The sequence below is a fragment of the Diospyros lotus genome, chromosome 13 (genome assembly GCF_014633365.1).
Source record: "Diospyros lotus cultivar Yz01 chromosome 13, ASM1463336v1, whole genome shotgun sequence".
NCBI lineage: Eukaryota > Viridiplantae > Streptophyta > Magnoliopsida > Ericales > Ebenaceae > Diospyros > Diospyros lotus.
This window is the reverse complement of record NC_068350.1, coordinates 33,770,872-33,788,847: the sequence shown is the minus strand read 5'-3', so window position 1 is coordinate 33,788,847 and position 17,976 is coordinate 33,770,872. Positions and strand designations below refer to the sequence as shown.

General features: G+C 35.4%; 2 protein-coding genes across 5 annotated transcripts in view; one reads left to right on the top strand and one right to left on the bottom strand.

Annotated features, from left to right (window-relative positions):
- Window positions 1–6,158: 6,158 nt before the first annotated feature.
- On the top strand, window positions 6,159–12,724 carry LOC127789256 (E3 ubiquitin-protein ligase At1g12760-like). Its single transcript, XM_052318114.1, has 4 exons — window positions 6,159–6,627; window positions 10,478–10,597; window positions 11,475–11,775; window positions 12,134–12,724. Exons 1-4 carry the CDS (start codon window positions 6,281–6,283, stop codon window positions 12,293–12,295), a joined length of 930 nt encoding a protein of 309 aa, XP_052174074.1. The 5' UTR covers window positions 6,159–6,280; the 3' UTR covers window positions 12,296–12,724.
- A 2,597-nt stretch (window positions 12,725–15,321) lies between these two features.
- Window positions 15,322–17,976, bottom strand: part of LOC127788629 (transcription factor IIIA) — a 43,864-nt gene continuing 41,209 nt past the window's right edge. For 2 of the 4 annotated variants that reach the window (XM_052317128.1, XM_052317125.1), the window contains 5 exons: window positions 17,767–17,910; window positions 16,782–17,070; window positions 16,376–16,611; window positions 15,938–16,081; window positions 15,322–15,846 (listed from right to left, as the gene is read on the bottom strand). In XM_052317128.1, coding sequence (XP_052173088.1) covers window positions 15,646–15,846; window positions 15,938–16,081; window positions 16,376–16,611; window positions 16,782–17,070; window positions 17,767–17,910 — 1,014 coding nt within the window. In that variant the 3' untranslated portion in view covers window positions 15,322–15,645. The remainder of the gene's footprint in view (window positions 15,847–15,937; window positions 16,082–16,375; window positions 16,612–16,781; window positions 17,071–17,766; window positions 17,911–17,976) is intronic. The other 2 variants (XM_052317126.1, XM_052317127.1) reach the window with 1 other exon arrangement.

The following is a 17,976-nucleotide window of genomic DNA, read 5'->3' as shown; positions in this document are numbered from 1 at the left end:
TGATCCAAAATAAATTCAAACTACAAATAAAGCCAAGATAGAAATAATTTGCAAACTATAATTCAAATTTGCGGCATGTAATGGCCTATGCTTGTTCCCTAAGCCGCAAAAATGGAAATTGAAACACATAGTAATTAATTTCCTTTTAACTAAAACTATGGTGGCAATTCCAACCCAATCCATATTTTCTCTGGCGCTTTTTGTTTTGTTAATGTATTTCGTTAGCTGTTATCTTTTAGTTGTAGGATGCTTGGTTAAATGTTAATGGATCTGTTATGGTTTGAGCCTTGTTTATCTAAACAATGATAAAGGCATATGCTTTCTATCTCTATTTGATTTCTTCTTTTTTGTCTCTCTCTATATTCTTTAAGCCCAGATCTAGGTTTAAGATGAAACATTTAATATGCAGTCTCTTTTTTCTTTTTCTTCTTATTCTCTCTTTTCTTCGAACCCATATATAGGTTTAAGATAAAGGGTTTCATTATCTCTCTCTTTAGTTTCTTTTTCTTATTTTTCTTTCTATCTCTTTCTTTTTTTTTTTTTCAAACCTAAATTTAGGTTCAAGATGAAGGATTCCACACACACACACACACATTTCTCTCTTTATCTTTTTCTCTATTTGATTTCTTTTTTCTCTTCTTATTTTTCTTTCTCTCTCTTTCTATCTCTCTCTCAGTGCATATACTATTTGGTTTCATCATCATCTCTTTCTTTCTCTCTACATGATGAATCTAGGTTTATTTCAGATGAACCCTACCCTAGTATGGGGTCATCATTTCTCTTTATATATACATGTGATGAATCTATTTGGTTCATCCTGATTCTCTTTTTGGATGACCTTCAACGATTGGTGATTAGTAATCTCTAATTGCTTCAATTGGACGTGAGGAAAATTAGAGGATATAGTTTTTTTTTGGCTTCTGTTCTCTATTCCTCGTCTGTCTTCTTTTGCTTCTACTTCAATTAATTAATAGAGTGTGAGTGTCACATGTTGTGAGACACACGGGTGCCAATGATTCAGAATCCTTAGGCTAACACTAAAATATGTGCACGAAGCGGTACTAGATTACACATTAGGTATGGACAGACTAGGCCCTCAACACAGTGAGGATGATTCAATTTCAGTATAGAAACGGTTTTGTACTCATCCTGACATCGAGCATCGAGTATGTCATTTATTTTATTTCATGTGATGAAATAGTGTATTGTTTAAATCTCCAAGCTATGTATGATATGTGTATTTTTAGCTTTCGCTATGTATGTTTGATGCACATGAGATTTTCAATTTTACTTGCACCACTATACATGAATTCCATCAGTTTGAACACCCAAGTTTCATATGGTTTTGTGTTTGATTCCGTTGTGCATATGATGCATAAATTTAAAAAAAAAAACTCACATAGCCATATGAGATCCCTAACAAGGACGATGGCAGTAAATGAAACGGTAAAACCAAGACGAGATTGAGAAAATGGAAGGATGACGGTGGCAGTAGCAAGTGTTAGCTTTGTGTAAACAATGACACCTCATACCCAAGATGATGGTGAATTGGGTGTTTTAAAAATGAGTTAAGATTTACAAATTTTTGTTTGAAAAGAGTTTTTAGTGCAATAGAATAATGAGTATGAAACAATGTTTGCAAAACTTGAAAAATCTAAAGTAATAATGAAATCAACACAAGTGATTTATAGTGATTCGATTAAACTAGTTTACTCCACTACATTTGCTCCTTACTAACGATTTCCAAATTCACTAAAACCTTCTACTCGAACTCAAGTAGGCTTTTTAACAATCAACTAGGTAATTTACATCTTACTTACACCAAGTAGGCCCTTTAGCTATATCGTTAAGCAATATACAAAAGCAATTACAATGAGATGATTTTAGAGGTATAAACTCTCAATTACAATGTTTCTCAAATGAAAATATAAAGGCTAAAACAGAACAATACAAATGATATCTATAGCTTTTTTGAGAGAAAAATGGAAGTATAAGAACAAATGAGAATAATGAATACAATTGCAATTGCAAGCTCTTATCACTTTATTTTCATTCATTAGACTTTCCAGTGCATTCTTGGGCTGGTATTTATAGGCTTATCTTGAGATTGAATTAAGTAGCCGTATTTAAAGCTATTGAGAGCTTTTAATATCTGCAAAAACTAGCTATTAAACACATTAGTGAAGAATCGATTGACATATTTTTCAAAATGATCGACAGTTTCATTCGAGAAATTTAAAAACATCTTTTTGCTTTGGGCAAATGATTAACTTTTAGAGACAAACAGTTGACTGTTTTGACAACAAGTCGACATTATATAGAGATGATTGGCATTATTTGAACTTACGTGAAAAGAATATAGAGTGGAAAATTGCCCCGTTGACATTTCTCAAGAACAGTTGACAGTTTTTGCATAACCCATTCAACTAAGACTAAAAACAGTCAAGATTCTAAAACGGTTAATTGTTTTTGGCCTTTCATACACCTAAGACTTAAAATTGTCAACACTTATTTGATTCTTTTAAACGGCTCAAACAACTAAGGTACAAAACGATCGACAGATGGATGTCTTGAATTTTAAAAAGAGGTTAAGACAAATGTTAAAATAATTTTTCAACAAACCTCATATTCTCATTCATTTGATTAATATATATTAAATGACAAAAATATATTTTACAATAGATTGTTACTGAAGAGTTTATATAATTTGACAAAATGATTGAAACAACATCTTTAGGCAACTAAGTTTGACATATTTCATATAACAATTCATTTGATTTCAAAATAATTTTTTTTGATGTCGTATTGTTGTTTTCTAAGATGAAATATTTCCCACAAAATGAGTTTATGAATATTGAAAGGACATTTAGAATTTTTATTCTTTGACATCAATGGAATATATAAAATTTTGAATAACAATATTATCAAAATGATTTTAGATTACAAATTAATCTCACTGATCATTTTCAAACTCCAAAGAAGTTATTTATCATCAAAACATTTTATCAAAAACAAAACAATAGCAAGGGGAACTTAGGAGCTTTTAACTTTTCGCAAAATGAATAAGGAAAAACAAATTAGGGCTAAAAGTTTTCAACTACAAAATTACTTATATCTCTAATGTGGTTGTCAAGATAGAAAATGCAACGCCCCGTTTTCTGAGTGCGCTATAACTTAGGACAATTCTAGGATAATAATTTTTTTTTCTATTTAAAACTACGACTAAACCATATCATTGCTCTTATCCATCCCAAAATTTTCATACATTTATCTCGAAAGAGAATCAACATAAACATTAAATGCGGAAATAAGAATTGAACATAACATCTTAACATTAATTATAAATTAATTCTTACATCCTCATTTTTCATAAATAAGATTCTACATCATCATTCTTCAAAACGTTCATAATTTGAAGTAGCAGAACTTAAATACATGGGCTACATAACATACATTCAATTCATCGTGCACTTTGCTAAGTGTCATTTCATGCCTCATTTATCATCGTTTCTACTACAATCTCCATTTGAAATGTTTGAATATTTTAGGAGCAAAACCCAAGTTAAATAATGAATCATCTAAGTAATAAAACAAAATATTTAATGCTCATGTATGTATGCAATGCACATAACATTGTAACTCTCTATTTGGGTCGACCGCACCTTAAGATTACCCGTCATTTTTACAGTCTCCTTGTCAGACCGAGGTATATGGGTGCATCATTGGCAAAACAATAGCACCAGTTCCTAATCCCAAACCCATGCAACGTATGACCATGAATCTCATCATGCTCATATGTATATTACATCATTAATACATATAAATGCAATCTACATAACATACTCATATCAATGCATGACAACATGACAAAATCATTTACATAAAATCAGATTTTTGGTTGAACCACTTACGAACTAAGCATTTTCTTAAAACTAAATCCAGTTGGAAAGTACTATTTACTTACAAAAATATAATTTTGCCCCAGCGTAATTTTGCCTTGAAATTCGCGTCGGACTTCCAATCGTACTCAATTATGAATCTTGACGTACCCTGGGTATCATAATTATTTAAGAAAATTAGATTTTTAATTTTCTCTAATTTTTCTAATTTCTCCCATTTCCTCCTATTATTTCTTAAGATTATGAAATAAATATTTTCTCATAAAATTTTTCAATTTCTCTTCACAATAATTCTTAAAACAATATTATAAGCCCCAAAAATTTCCTCATAATTTTTAGAATCCATATTCTATTTATTTCTCATTTTCTCTTTGATTTTCAAGCATATATTGCCTAAAAAATCCATAATAAAAACCAATCATGCATTTCTCTTCCAATTTCATCATCAAAAATTCTAAAATATTATTCTCATATTTCTGAAAATTTTGAAGAATTTTTTGAAGATAACTCACTTTCCCGCGGAGCGATTCGATATTCTTCTATACTGCGACGAAATCTCGATTTGTGTATCCAATAACGCCTTCTGCTACAAATTTTCACACAAACTATTAAACCCAGTCTATAGGATTTTTTCTAGGAATTTTTAGTTTCTATAATTTTTTTTCCTATTTATTTATTTCTCATTTTCAAATCTCTCTCTCATTCTCAAATTTTTCTTTCTTACAACATTTCTCTTTCTAATTTAAGTTCTCCAATTTTTCAAGTTTTCTCTATTTATAGAATGTTGAATTAAGCTTAGCATAATTGTAGTGACCCACTATTTTTAATTATTTTGTCACATTTCTTAATTATTTTTCACTAAATGTTATTCATAATCTTTAATTATTTGTCCACACCCTACTTTGTCTCACACATTTCTCAATTATTTCACCTATTATCTTTAATTATTTTATCACCTTAATTATTTTTCACTAAATCTTCTTTTGAATAGATTATTATTTAATTTAGTTCATTATTTTTAAACTCAATTTCTTAATCTACTAACTCTAATCTCATTTACTTAGCCTTTCATTTTTTTCAATTTAGCTTACTAACTCTAAGCTTATTTATTTAACCTTTCATTTTTCAATTTAACCTACTAATTCTATACTCATTTACTTAGTCTTTATTTTTTCAACTTAACCTACTAACTCTAAGTCCATTAGTTTTTTCAATTATAGTCTCTAATGAATGTCAAAAATATTTTAAACACAACAAAATTAATTATTATTATTCTCAAAATACTAGAATATTACAGAAAATATGTTTATAATATTCTTCTAATATTGTAAAATGGTCTCAAAAAGCTTTTAAAATTACCTAAATAGTCCCCAAAATATTTTTTTGGCATTTTGAGATAGAAAATATTTTAAAAATGTCAAAACGGTGCATCATAGCCTTTACTTATTTATAGTTAAAAATGATTGACTATCACCTTAAACCATCAAATTATGTTGTTTTTTGCTAACTAAGTTTGTTTAGGCTATCGATGACCTTTGTTGTAACTAGCTACCATAGGCTTGTCGGAGAAAAATATCATGTAGCAATACAAATGTCGTTCATATTGCATTTTCTTTAAAATTGCAATGTGACCGCTTAATTTTTCTTAATTTTCTAGGACTTTCTCCTCAAACCCTTATCTTTTGAGAATTACATTTAAGCCCCAAATCACATTTAAGTATTACTTTGTCCCTCATCTTTTGAGAATTACATTTAAGCCCTAAATCACATTTAAGTATTTCTTTGTATCATGATATTTGAAAAAATTGCACTTGCGCGTAAAAAACTTTTAAGCGATTTATTTTAAGATTTTTATTTCAAAATTTACTAAAATACCTTTGAGATGGCAAATCTAAATTGTCCCAATTAGGCCATTTTTTTTATCTCTCATTTAAAAAAAAAATTGAATAGAAATTTGATGTTCAAATTTTTTTCTAAATTTAGGAATATTGGCCAAGTCATGCTAGCAAAATTCCAAATTTACCCTTAATTTGCTTTAATTGGCTTGCATTTTTGGTCCATTCTAGCAGACTAAATGGTAAATACAAATGTCCACATAATTTTAAATATTTTAGAAATATAACCTAATTTATATTTTTAAAATTCAAAATTAAAACATTAATAAACTAAATTAAAAATTAAAAAAAAAAACACGTGCCCGCTTGAGCGGTGGCCCACAGGAAGAAGCACCTTCCCCTAGCAAAACTGGTCACCAACTCTCCCTCTCCCTCTCTCTCTAATCACAGACAGAAGAGTCGATCCGTCACCGCATTTTAGCCGGAAAATTCCACCCTTGAGGAGAACAATCCTTTGCCGGCGGCGGCTTTACGAAGAAAAGAACAATGAGCGCTCTCTCTCTACCCATCACCTGCCTCGACTCTGACAACCACTGCCACCCCAATTCCGCCGCCGACCCTCCGCAATTAGACGGCTACGACGACTACTGGGATGGCGGCTACTCGAAGCCCTTTGTGGTGCTTGACTTTGTATGGAACCTGGCCTTCGTGTTGGTCTCGGTGTTCGTGCTGTTGACTACAATTCGCGAGAAACCCTCCACGCCCCTTAGGGTTTGGATCGCCGGCTATTCTTCGCTGTGCCTGCTTCATGTGGGATTTGTTTATCAGAGGATAAATCACACTGTGTTTGGGTATCAGCAAGACGGGCTTCTTTCGTCTCACAGTCAAAGCAGGTATCTTTGTTTTGAAAAATCCGTGGTGTTTACCCCCTTTTTGTCGAGTAATTGTGGCTGCCTTTTTATTTATTTCCATTATAAGTTCTCAATGAAACTTTTGTGTTTCTAATTCCAGCGTTTTGAAACCCAGTGGAAGGTATTGAACTGGAAATGGGGGAAGTCAATGGGATTTACATTTTTGAATAAGTAAATGTATAATAATTAGAACTTTGACCTTCTTTTCCTTTTTCACGAAAACCTATAAACCTACAACATTTGCTTCACTAATTTTGTGTATACTGCAGCCGGGCAGATGAATCTGGATACTCTTGAGAATTATTCTACTAGTAGTTAACTAGTTCTATTTAATTTATAATCGACGAGTAGGTTCAGTGCAACAATCCTAAACAAAAAATAACTGTAATCTGTCTCCATATACACTACAGCAAGGCAGATGAACCTGATATCAGATTCATCTGTCTTTCAGTTCACAATTCAGATTTAGTACAAGGAGCAGGAGTAGATTTACCTTACAGGAGCTGGAGATCAAGACTTGGTGACTATTGAGAAGAAGGGGTTGCAACGGCATCAAGGAAAAGAAGTAAAGAAGTAGGGGGCGTTTTGCTGGAGAATAATAACAAAGAAAAAGAATGAAAGGAAGAAGCAGAGGAGGAGGAGAAGTGGCAGAGAAGAATAAAGAACAAGAATAAGTTAAGGAAGGTGGAATTTGATGGATAACTAAAGGAAGAAGAATAATTGAAGAAGCAAAGATGAAGAATGGAAAGAAGAAATCACTGGAGATGCATGGAGAAGAAGAAGAAGAAGAAGAAGAAGAATCAAAGGATTGAATGGAGAAGAAGTGAAGAACTGCATGGAATCGAAGAAGTGCCCTGATTTCGCCTTACACCCTAAACAAAACAGAAGGGTGCATTTTCATTGACCAAGGACACATCCACAATTCAGAATCGTGACCTTTCAGTTAGAAAAGAAGCAACCTGACTATTGCTAACTTAACAATGCTCGCCATTTTGTTGTAGATAAACACAAAAAATAAAATAGCTGATTGAACCAGGACAATTCATCCGTTCACTGGTTCAAGGGTCTGGCTCAGTGGTTAACCAAGTGGTTTTGTTGCCAAACTGCACAGTCCAATGGCCAGGTCCTTATTTTTTCAGTCGAATTGCCCCTTCCTGATTAGGTTGTCTTAGCATTACTTTCTTCTCTGTTTCCCTATTCTCTTTGATGGGTATAACACCATGAGAAGTTTTCATTGTCAGGAATGGGTTTTGAATACTCCAAAAAAAGAAAAATTAAATGCAATTATTCTGTTTTGGGTTTGGTCTGATGAAAAGTATATTCCTACTACTCTTGGAGGTTATGCTATGGTTAGCTCTCTTGACTGCACATGCCCAAGGTGTGGATATATGGTCGAATGCCTAATGGCAAGCTTCCATATGGATGTTTGAGGTGCTAGGTTACCTGTTTCAACTGGAAAATGCTAACTCATGCCATCTCATGAAAAATTCACAACTGTTGTATAATCTATGGATACTTTACAAGATTCATTAGACAACACATATTTTCAGTTTCTCTCACTATTTTCATGAAGAGCCACCATGGCTTGTCCAGTAGAGTAAATTTTCTGCTCCTTGAACCTGTGTCCATTATTTGCATTTTTTTCTTTTGATCCACTTATGTGTTGGCCTTCTTATTTTGAACTACACACTTGAGAAGCTTGAGGACCTTGACAGCTTTTCTTAGTGGGACTTGGAGAGTTCCAGAACAACTACTGTTAATGCGAAAGGACACCCCAAAATAGTAGATATCAAATCCATAATGAGTCTTTCAAGCTCAGCAGCAATCGAAAAGTGGTGACAGATTTCAGCAAGCTATTTGGCAAACTACAGCTTATGCAACAACTTCACATGATGGCCCAAGCTTAACGTATAAATGCTTTGGAAACTAGAGTTGGAGCAAAGTGTGCATGCTCAGATACATCTAATGGTGGCTACTACATTAGATAAGACTAGCTCACTTGATGATGAAATTGTGGAAGCTCCTTTAGTGAAGGTGACTAATATTTGACCAGCCCTTGAGGGTTTCAATAACAATCACCTTGTGGCATCTGGCATGTGAAGATAATAGTGCCTAGCCCATTGTCATCCTAGTGACTTAATGGAGAGCCTTTAGTGCATGTCTCTAAACCTGTGCAATGGAGGTCACATGATTCTAGGAGCTTGGCAATATCTTTCTGTATTTTAGGACATTAGGAAGACTATCCACGATGATGATGTACTAAACATGTGATGGTACACCAAATATAGTGAAATATGATAGGAAAAATGCCATCCAGGAGGAGCCCAAGTGAGAGCTTTTCTTGTAGTTTTTGACCAAAAATGTAGAGAATGAGAACCATGTCATACCAATCTTGGCAGTCGGTGCACTCTACATTCTCCTTCTTGGGACTTTAGATATCACCTATGTTGGGTGTGCTGTGTGAAAGTCGAAGCATATTGCACCTTTAGAGAATGCATTGAAGATTTAATATTGTTTTTTTGATAACATATGTCAAAGTAGGATAAGTTTTCCACTTTCTTGAAGATTTGAAGCCTTGAGCATAATTGAGCTATAGTTTCTGAGGTAGCAACACTTATGAAGTAACCAAGTTGTAGCACAAAGCCTTGTAGATTATCCTACCAAAACACAAAGGGATCAAGGGTCCTCGAACTGAAGTGGCGGAGGTGACAAGTCCCAGAGAGGACAAACCAAATAGTAGGGGTTCCATGCTCTCATTCTGTGTTCCTGTGTAGTGGACTGTATGGAGCAACAGGTTGTTTTATACAAGGCCTTGAATTAGTACAAAATTTTAAGCAATTTGGGTTTAGTGGGAGCAATAGTTGAGGCATAGTTTGAGATGTATCAATTTCAAGAATAGGTTCTTTCATGAAGAAGAAGACGTTGAACTAAATTATCCAAGACAACCAGAAGTGTTGTTATTGGGTTAAAAGAGTGGAAGACAACTTGAGAAACTGTTAAGGAAGAAGAAAAGGCAAGAACTCCTTCAAAAGTTGGTATTTACATTGTGAAAAATCCTTCAAAAGTTAGAGAATGATTCAACTCTTACACATGCAATTGTTGAAAATAGAAAGGATGATTCATTCAAATCAACACAAGAGTTCAACTACATTCAACTACACTCTGGAACTATTGTCAATTCAGAGGCTTCTTTCATTGTGATTCTTGCTTTTGTTTCACTTTCCTAAATTTACATTGTGAAAAATGAAAATTGTAGTTGTGGGTCATGGATTTTGAATCTGATCTTTGTGATCACTTACCAGAATATATATATATATATATATAGAGAGAGAGAGAGAGAGAGAGAGAGGAGATGTGTATATGGACCTTGGAGCAGAGGAACTCATTAGTTGTCCTAATCCTTAACATGTTTATAATTGAGTAAAGGATCTTGAATATTTGATCTTGGAGATGACTTGTCAAAAAAAGAAGAGTTATGTTCAGAGCTTCCATGCTCATCAGTTAGCTTATTCCTTAATATACCTATAATGCTTGCTTTGATGTGCTAATTTACTATTTAACTTCAATTATTTACAACATAGCAATGATTGCATGTTTTCCTGAAATGGGCATTCTATTACTAGCGTTTCATGTTCAAGGGAAGACATTCCTGTACTCTTCCCTCTTTCAGATGGTTATTGATGAATTTTGAGATAAACTAGTGCAATAGTACAGTATGCATCATAATGAATCAGGTACAATATCTAAATTATCATGCAATCCCCTGACAAGTTCCAGAGCAAAATCTATTTAAAGAAATAATTTTTATTCTAACTGTTCATTTTTTGTTTAGCACTGTGAAGAGGTTGGAGTCAATGAATGCAGTGATTTCATCGATCTGGTGGGTGTTCGGGTTCTATTGGATTGTTATGGGTGGCCAAGCACTTCTGCAGGATTCTCCACGTCTTTACTGGTATGTCGTGTCTAGATTTTGGTATTCCTACTTCCAGTCCCCCCCCCCCCCAAAGAAAAAAAAAAGGAAACAGGAATATGTTTAATGGATTTATTTAATGAAACAAATATACTTGGAGGAAGAAAAAGGAAACAGGAATATGTTTAGTGGATTTATTTAATGAAACAAATATACTTGGCACTTTTGGTTTGCAAATACATGGGTGCAAGTTATAAACTCCAAACCACTGTAATTGCCTATACAATTCCCTTTAATTCTTTCTCTTGCGTTACCTATTTGGTATGGAATTATATGGTATAGATAGATTGGTTCATCTCCTCGCGGTTCTGTTATCATGTCTGTGCACACAAATAATAACCATATGAAGGAGAAATCCTTGTGAGCTGCTGTGGATTGACTTCATTGATCAGTTACTCATACTCCTTTCTTGGAACTGAGAATGGAATGAAAGCTGAGATCCTCACCTAAAAGAATAGGAATTAATAGGCTTCAAGAATCTGTTGAGGAAACATAACCTATATTGTCTTTTTAGTTTTCAAAAACATGACCTATATTTTTAGTACTTATAATCTTAAGAATCCTTATTTTTATTTTAGTTTCTGCTCATTTTTTTAATATTTTATTATTTCTTCCATATGCCAGATACCGTATTTAAGTGTATTAGGTGTCATTTTATGCTTCTATAGCACAATGTGATTAAAATTCTTCACATTGAAACCGCAATTAGACCATACTTGTCAGCCATTCATGCAGCAGACAATAATCTCTTCCTTTTTTTTTTTTAATTATTTAATTATTACCTATTATTTTTTTTAGTTCTTTACATGTTTAACAAACATATGGGACCCTTGGTGATGAACTCTTCATGTAATGGCAGGTTGGCTGTGGTATTCCTAGCATTTGATGTTTTCTTCGTGATGTTCTGCATCGTGATTGCTTCTGTTGTCTTCTTCGCTCTGTTCTGTTGCTTGCCAGTTGTAGCAGCAGTTGCATATGCCATGACAATTACAGAAGGGGCATCTGAAGATGATATCAGGACTCTCCCAAAATACAAGTATCGCCAGGCTAACCCTTTGATGTCATCTGGAAATAACAGGAAACAAGAACCTGTTGAATTAATTATAGAATCTGGAAGCTGTAACTCCATGCCTGAACTTGCTCTTCATCCAGATGATTCAGTAAAGCATCTATAGCTCTTTGTTTATTGTCCTTTCAGAACCATATTAGTGGCGAGGCAATATTTTTAATTGTTGAGAGGTTTTTTTTGTCTTTTTCATTGCATCACTGTACTCACATGAAGAATCATTACTTTTTTTGGGCCACATCTTTGGTAGGGCATTAAACAAAGAGATGAAGTAAGATTTTGTTTTCCTTTTTCCTCTTTTCCATGTTTCACATTTTATGCTGGGAGTAAGCAAAAGGGGATAAAATTGGAACTTCTGTTTATACGCTCGGTTTTGGTTTTTGTGTTTTATTTGTTTGTCTTCTTTTTTGTTTATGTTTTTGTATTTTTGACATTGCTTTTTTATCTTGCAGGAGTGTTGCATTTGCCTCCACCAGTATGTAGAAGGCTCAGAGCTATGTACCCTACCCTGCAAACACCATTTTCACTGTGCATGCATCAGCAAATGGCTTCGGATAAATGCAACCTGCCCCCTCTGCAAACTCGATATTCTCAGGGGCGATTCGTTAGTCTGACAGATGGACTTCCCAGCTGTTCGCGTTCACAGCTCAGCCTTCGGTAAACCTTTTCTGAAAGTGAGATTGATTGGGTCATAATATCATAGTGTTTATATTCCCTTGCCTTTCTCTTTTTCTTTGTGAATATACTTCAATTGGGAAAAGTAATTAGTTCTCTATAAATCATTGGCAAAAATCCCGGGTTTCCCTTGGTTAGTACGTATTTAGCTGCATATCATTGAAAGCCATCTCTAGTTGGGGCTTTTACTCTTTTTTTTTTTTTTTTTACTTTTAGAATTGTAGACTGAAGTTAGGGTTTGGATGTATAACAAGTTTTACACCTTCACCATGAGAAAGAACTAGAGAAGGGCAGTGGCCTGGAAGTATTCTGCAACTTTCATTATTATCATTGTCTGGAGAATGCAGTTTGCAAAACCATGTTCGTGATCCTCCTTGTATTAAAGCGCCTCATACACAAAGCCCAACTCTAGCTGCCAGCTTAAACATTATGAATGAAAGTTGTTTTTCGAACTTTAATTCCAGAAAACTTAATGAAAGCACTAGTAAAATTTGACCATTCTTCGAGAAGTTTTTGAGGGATTGTGTTAAAATTAAACAAATGGTTTGTTATTAATGTCCAATATTTTAGCACAAGCAAACAATAGAATGAAATGTAGGTCGCCACCAAATCCAAATGGGATGGGATGGAACTGTTAGATTTATAAAAGTCTGAAACATTGAGCTGTTAACTTTGTAACGAAGATAATGTGATTGTAACATGCCAATGACTATGAGAGTAAACAAAATGATTGATTGCACAAGCAAAATTAACACCTAACCTTAATCGAACTCAAGCTTAAGCTAATTATGATTTTAAGTTTATGGTCTTGGTCACGGTGGTCGTCCCGATGTTCATGGCCGGAGATCGTGGGCACGACGGCCGGTAGAGGGCCGTGATCTCTTCCCGCGTCTCGTCGCTTGCCATTCCGTTGATGGGATGGAAATTTCTGCGGCTGGGCCCCACCCGGTCACTTCTTGGGGCAGCGCAGCATCAGCTGCATTTAATGCATCCCAGATCCAGTTGTGCTCCTCGGGCGGCTGAATCACGTGCTGTTCCTGTTCGGATGACTTCGTCTGGATCGGGTTGGTCCTCGGGTCACCCCGAGCATCCTCCATCTCCTGGGTTTGTGGGTCAGGCGGGTTGGGTGACGTGCGGCAGCTGGGTCAGCCATTTCAGTCGAGTCCACAGACTGTTAGATTAGACAATTGGAAGTGATATTGGCCCGGGTCTTGTCGCTGTTCATGATGCTTCATTAAATGAGGCTTTTAATTCAAGTGGAGAAGCTGAAGTAAAATCTGTGACGGGGAAATTATGCGGGTCACTCGGGTAACCCGGGGTGCACTCGAGTAATCCAACAGGGGTGAACTCCTCAAGATAGAGTCGGGATATGGGCAGGACAGCCTATGGGCCCGCCTCCCAGCCCAGTCTACTAATAAACAGGCTGGGCCAGGTCGGTACCGTAGCAAATGAGATTGGCCGAGCGAGTGTTTTATGGCTCGCAGCCCGACCCGATTCATAAAAAATGGGGTGACTCACCAAAATGGCTCGGCCCAGGGTCATAGGACTGAGTTGGGTCCCCATTTTTCATTGCCCAGCCTGACCCAACTTACTCACGGGCCAAATTCGGCCCAGCCTACATGAGTGGGCCAAGAGAGAGGGAGCCGGCCTGGCCCCGTCCATTTTCCAACTCTACCTCAAGGTTTCACCTTCCAGGCAAATTGGATTATATTCCTCTTCCTCCACTCACCGCAGATGGTGTTCCCAGTGTTCAATTTTCATCCAAAGGTTCTTGAGCCAATAACAACTACCTACTATACTACTACTGCTACAACATTCCAGGACCAGTTCAAGAGTTAGTGGGGTCTTAGACCACAATTAATTTGGTGGCCTTATAACAAATAAAAAATATATATTATTATTTTTTAAATAGAAAATTTTTAATTAATTTTTTATATTTTAATTTAGAAAGTAAATCTTTTTTAATTAGAATATAACTAAATTATTTAATCCTTTTTTGACATAATTAAAGTTAAATAAGATTTTATTAATTTTATTTTTTTTTTACTAAAACTATAATAACAAGAAAGGTTTATAATATTTTATAAACTACACATGTATTTAAAAAAAATATTTATTTATTTTTATATAAAATTTAGTATCTAAGAAACAAAGAAATTATTATTACTAACCATCACTCCAGAGCCGAAAGCAGGCAGTAGGATACCTTCGTCATGTCCTTTCAAAAACTATTCAATCTTACACTCCCCACGAGGACATGAAAGCCTTACTTCATCACAGGCAACAAGGAAATTAAATAGAACCTCTCACCAATTGTGTGATCGCAGTATTCCTTCACATGTCATTGCAAAGGAGGGCTTAATTAGTAGCTCCAAGTCAAATCAAGAATTTAAGAATTATCAGCCTGCAAATAGGAATCTTCCCCCATTGCTGAGCAGAGCATATAAGCCTTGAAGAATTCTAAGAGAAGTTTTAGGGACAAGACAACCTAAGCACCCAGTCATAAGAAGTTGCCCTTAAGAAAGGGAATGAAAGAACCAGATTACAAAAAAATAAGAGAGGTCTATGATATAAGAATACAGTCTACAATCAAGCCACAAACTCTCCTTTTCTTAGCAATGCATTTGTGACAAAGGTATATAGCATGCTTCACAAATATAATCGTTCGTAGCACAGGCAATTCTATACTACAGCTGTGTACCCCACGAGCAGTTATGCATTTACCAACAAGACAAGTAGACCTATCGCCTTCACAATTAAAAGATGACATTCATCCACTAGAGCTTAAACCCTTTTAGACAAGCACCCACCAGCAACTGTACCATGACTTGAGTGGTCGGTTTTGGGCCCCCTTTTTTGGGAGCCCTAGGCATAGGCCTATGCCTTAAGCCACCCTGCATACATTCACAATTGTATATAATTGAACAAAAATAGTACATTAGAATAAGAATATTAAGATTAGCTCTTTCATCATCACAAACATTACAATATTTTATTTTCCACTTCTTCAATAACATACACCATTCATTTCAACAGCCATGTATGTAATCATCTATAGACATAGAAGAACCGTAGAAACACTACACTCGACTTGAACGAGCAGATAACAACAAAATACTGGTTTGCAAAGGTGGCAATATAATAAACCTATTTATATACACACATATATATAACGCGCGGGAGATTCAGTGTTTAAAAACCAATCCATGCAATTGCAATTGACATCTCATGGAAATTAACACATGACCGAATCCTTCCTTTCTCAAGAGCCTTACCGGACAGTCAAAATTCAGAGCTGGTTGTCATCATCGTCATCTTCAGCGGAGAGCAACCAGGAGAGGTACTCTGGCACCTGATTCACGACTGAATTTGATTCATTTGGCGGGCCAACTACTCTCTTCCTTGATAGGGTTTCTATGTCCGGACACTTCCTTTTCAACCCGCCCCTCGGCCTTGACCGGAACTGTTCGTCAGACTCCACAAAATCCCCCTGAAACCATAACAAAAAATACTGCCCACGTCAGAAAAACAATGGGATTTACGGAGTCGTCATGGATAAAACACCAACACACAAGGCTTACAGGTGAATAGACATGGCACCCAGATTTCTCGTGGTTATCTCTCACATGCTTGTACGAGAATTTCAGATCACAGCCAGGGATTCTACAAGTAAAACGCCTGGGCGCAAGGTGCACGGCTTTCACGTGCTGTTTGAGGTTTGATTTCTGAGACAAACGGATACCATCCAAGTAGACAACGATTAGCAGTAAGTAACACAACGTATTGCGTTCATGGTTTACCAATCCCTTTCATTATTGTAATAACTGAATGAGCAGGAACATTTTACTTCAATCTAAATCTACTTAAGATTAATGACGCATAGTCTAAGATTTCTAAAGACTTGATGGTTTCAGAGGCAGTTGCTTTGTGTTAACTAACTACTACAATCACATCATACAACACAACTAGATAAATTAGAGAATTTAAATAAAAATGACAGCAGAATTACAGTAACTTACCTTCGAGAATGTGTGGGTGCAATCCTGGTAATTGCATTTAATTCTCTCAGGTGAACCACCAGTTTCATGCGTGCGGAGATGCCTCTTGATGTTTTTCTTTAGTTGCTTGGTTCCACATATTTCGCAAATAATATGCCCGTGGCAGGACTGCACATGGGCCTTAAGGCATTGCTCATTGGTAAAATATTTCATACAGCCTGGCTCAGAACAAATAACCTCCACCGTATCCAAAGTAACTGCATTTTTGAAGAAATCATCAATGGCAAGTTCAACATGAAAGGATGTTATTAACATGTGTTCACCTACTAATTAAAAGGTGTTGACACCAACAATACCAGAGGAATGAAATTAAGGTTTCAAAATAAAAGGAAAATAAAAAAAATGTCAACAAAAAAAATAAACTTGCCATGAGTAGCTTCATGCTTTAGCAACTTTGATGGATATTTGAACACTTTTCCACATCCCATTTCTTGGCAGACATACTGGTTCTTACCAGTGCCAACGCCAGGTGGTGATGACTTACAATGAAATTCCTCAACATGCCTCTTCACATTCCCTTGAAAGGAAAATTTACGGCTGCAATTCTCAACAGGGCATTCAAAAAGTTTGCCTTCATGCTGAAGAAGGTGGCGTGTCAAATGGTCTTTTCTTCTGTAGCTAGAATGGCAGTCATTGATTGGACAAGTGAATGGCCTCTGTAACAGAGAGCTAATACTTTTTCAGCATTTCACAATCTAAAATTTGTAAAGAGCCAAACTCAATTTCCATGTAGAAACCAACAAACTTTCAAACCTCCAAATAGAACAAAGCGTGATTGAGGCTCACTTGATGGATCTTCTCAGGAGGTCGCCCTGCCTGGTACTGATCCATTCAAGTTAGATATTGCTGCCTCTTGCATTTTGGAGTTCTTTATGCGGGATCCAACGCTACACGCAACATCACTGGATTTCATCACGTTATTTTGATAACTCAAAATAATTCAAGCCCTGCAAGAGTATTTATCTTCAATAGATGCAAGTTGTGATACAAAAAATACAAAATAGCAGGTCCCGGAATGGCAAGCACAGTACTTTGAACAAATTAAGTAGTTGATGACATCTTCCATCCATAAAAACATGAATATAATTCCATTTACACAAAACAAAAAATATTATACATGATTTGGGATTATGGTTCAATTTGAAAACCTATCTAGCATCTTTAAGATTTAACAAAACAGTTGGGGTTTTTGATACGCTCAGGAAATTAGTCTTTTGCTGACCTTCTAAAAAATAATCAGGAAACAGAAATATATACACAATGGCACACATGATGTACTCTTCAGAACAAATATATGGGAAATACTTGATTGCAGTTAATACATATAATAAAGACCACCGATTTTAACATACATCAAGGGAATGGCTTAGCATGTGCTGCCTTAAATGAGCAGGTTTGCAGAAACTTGCGCCACATTCTTCACATGTATTGGACTTCGCCACCCTCTCCTCTTCCACAAAATTTTCAGAACTATTGCCTGTCTCTTTCATTTCCTCCTGTGATTGATACAGGCAGGAAGGAGAAAAGTAAACACATTAGTTAGCAGATTGTGATGATAAATA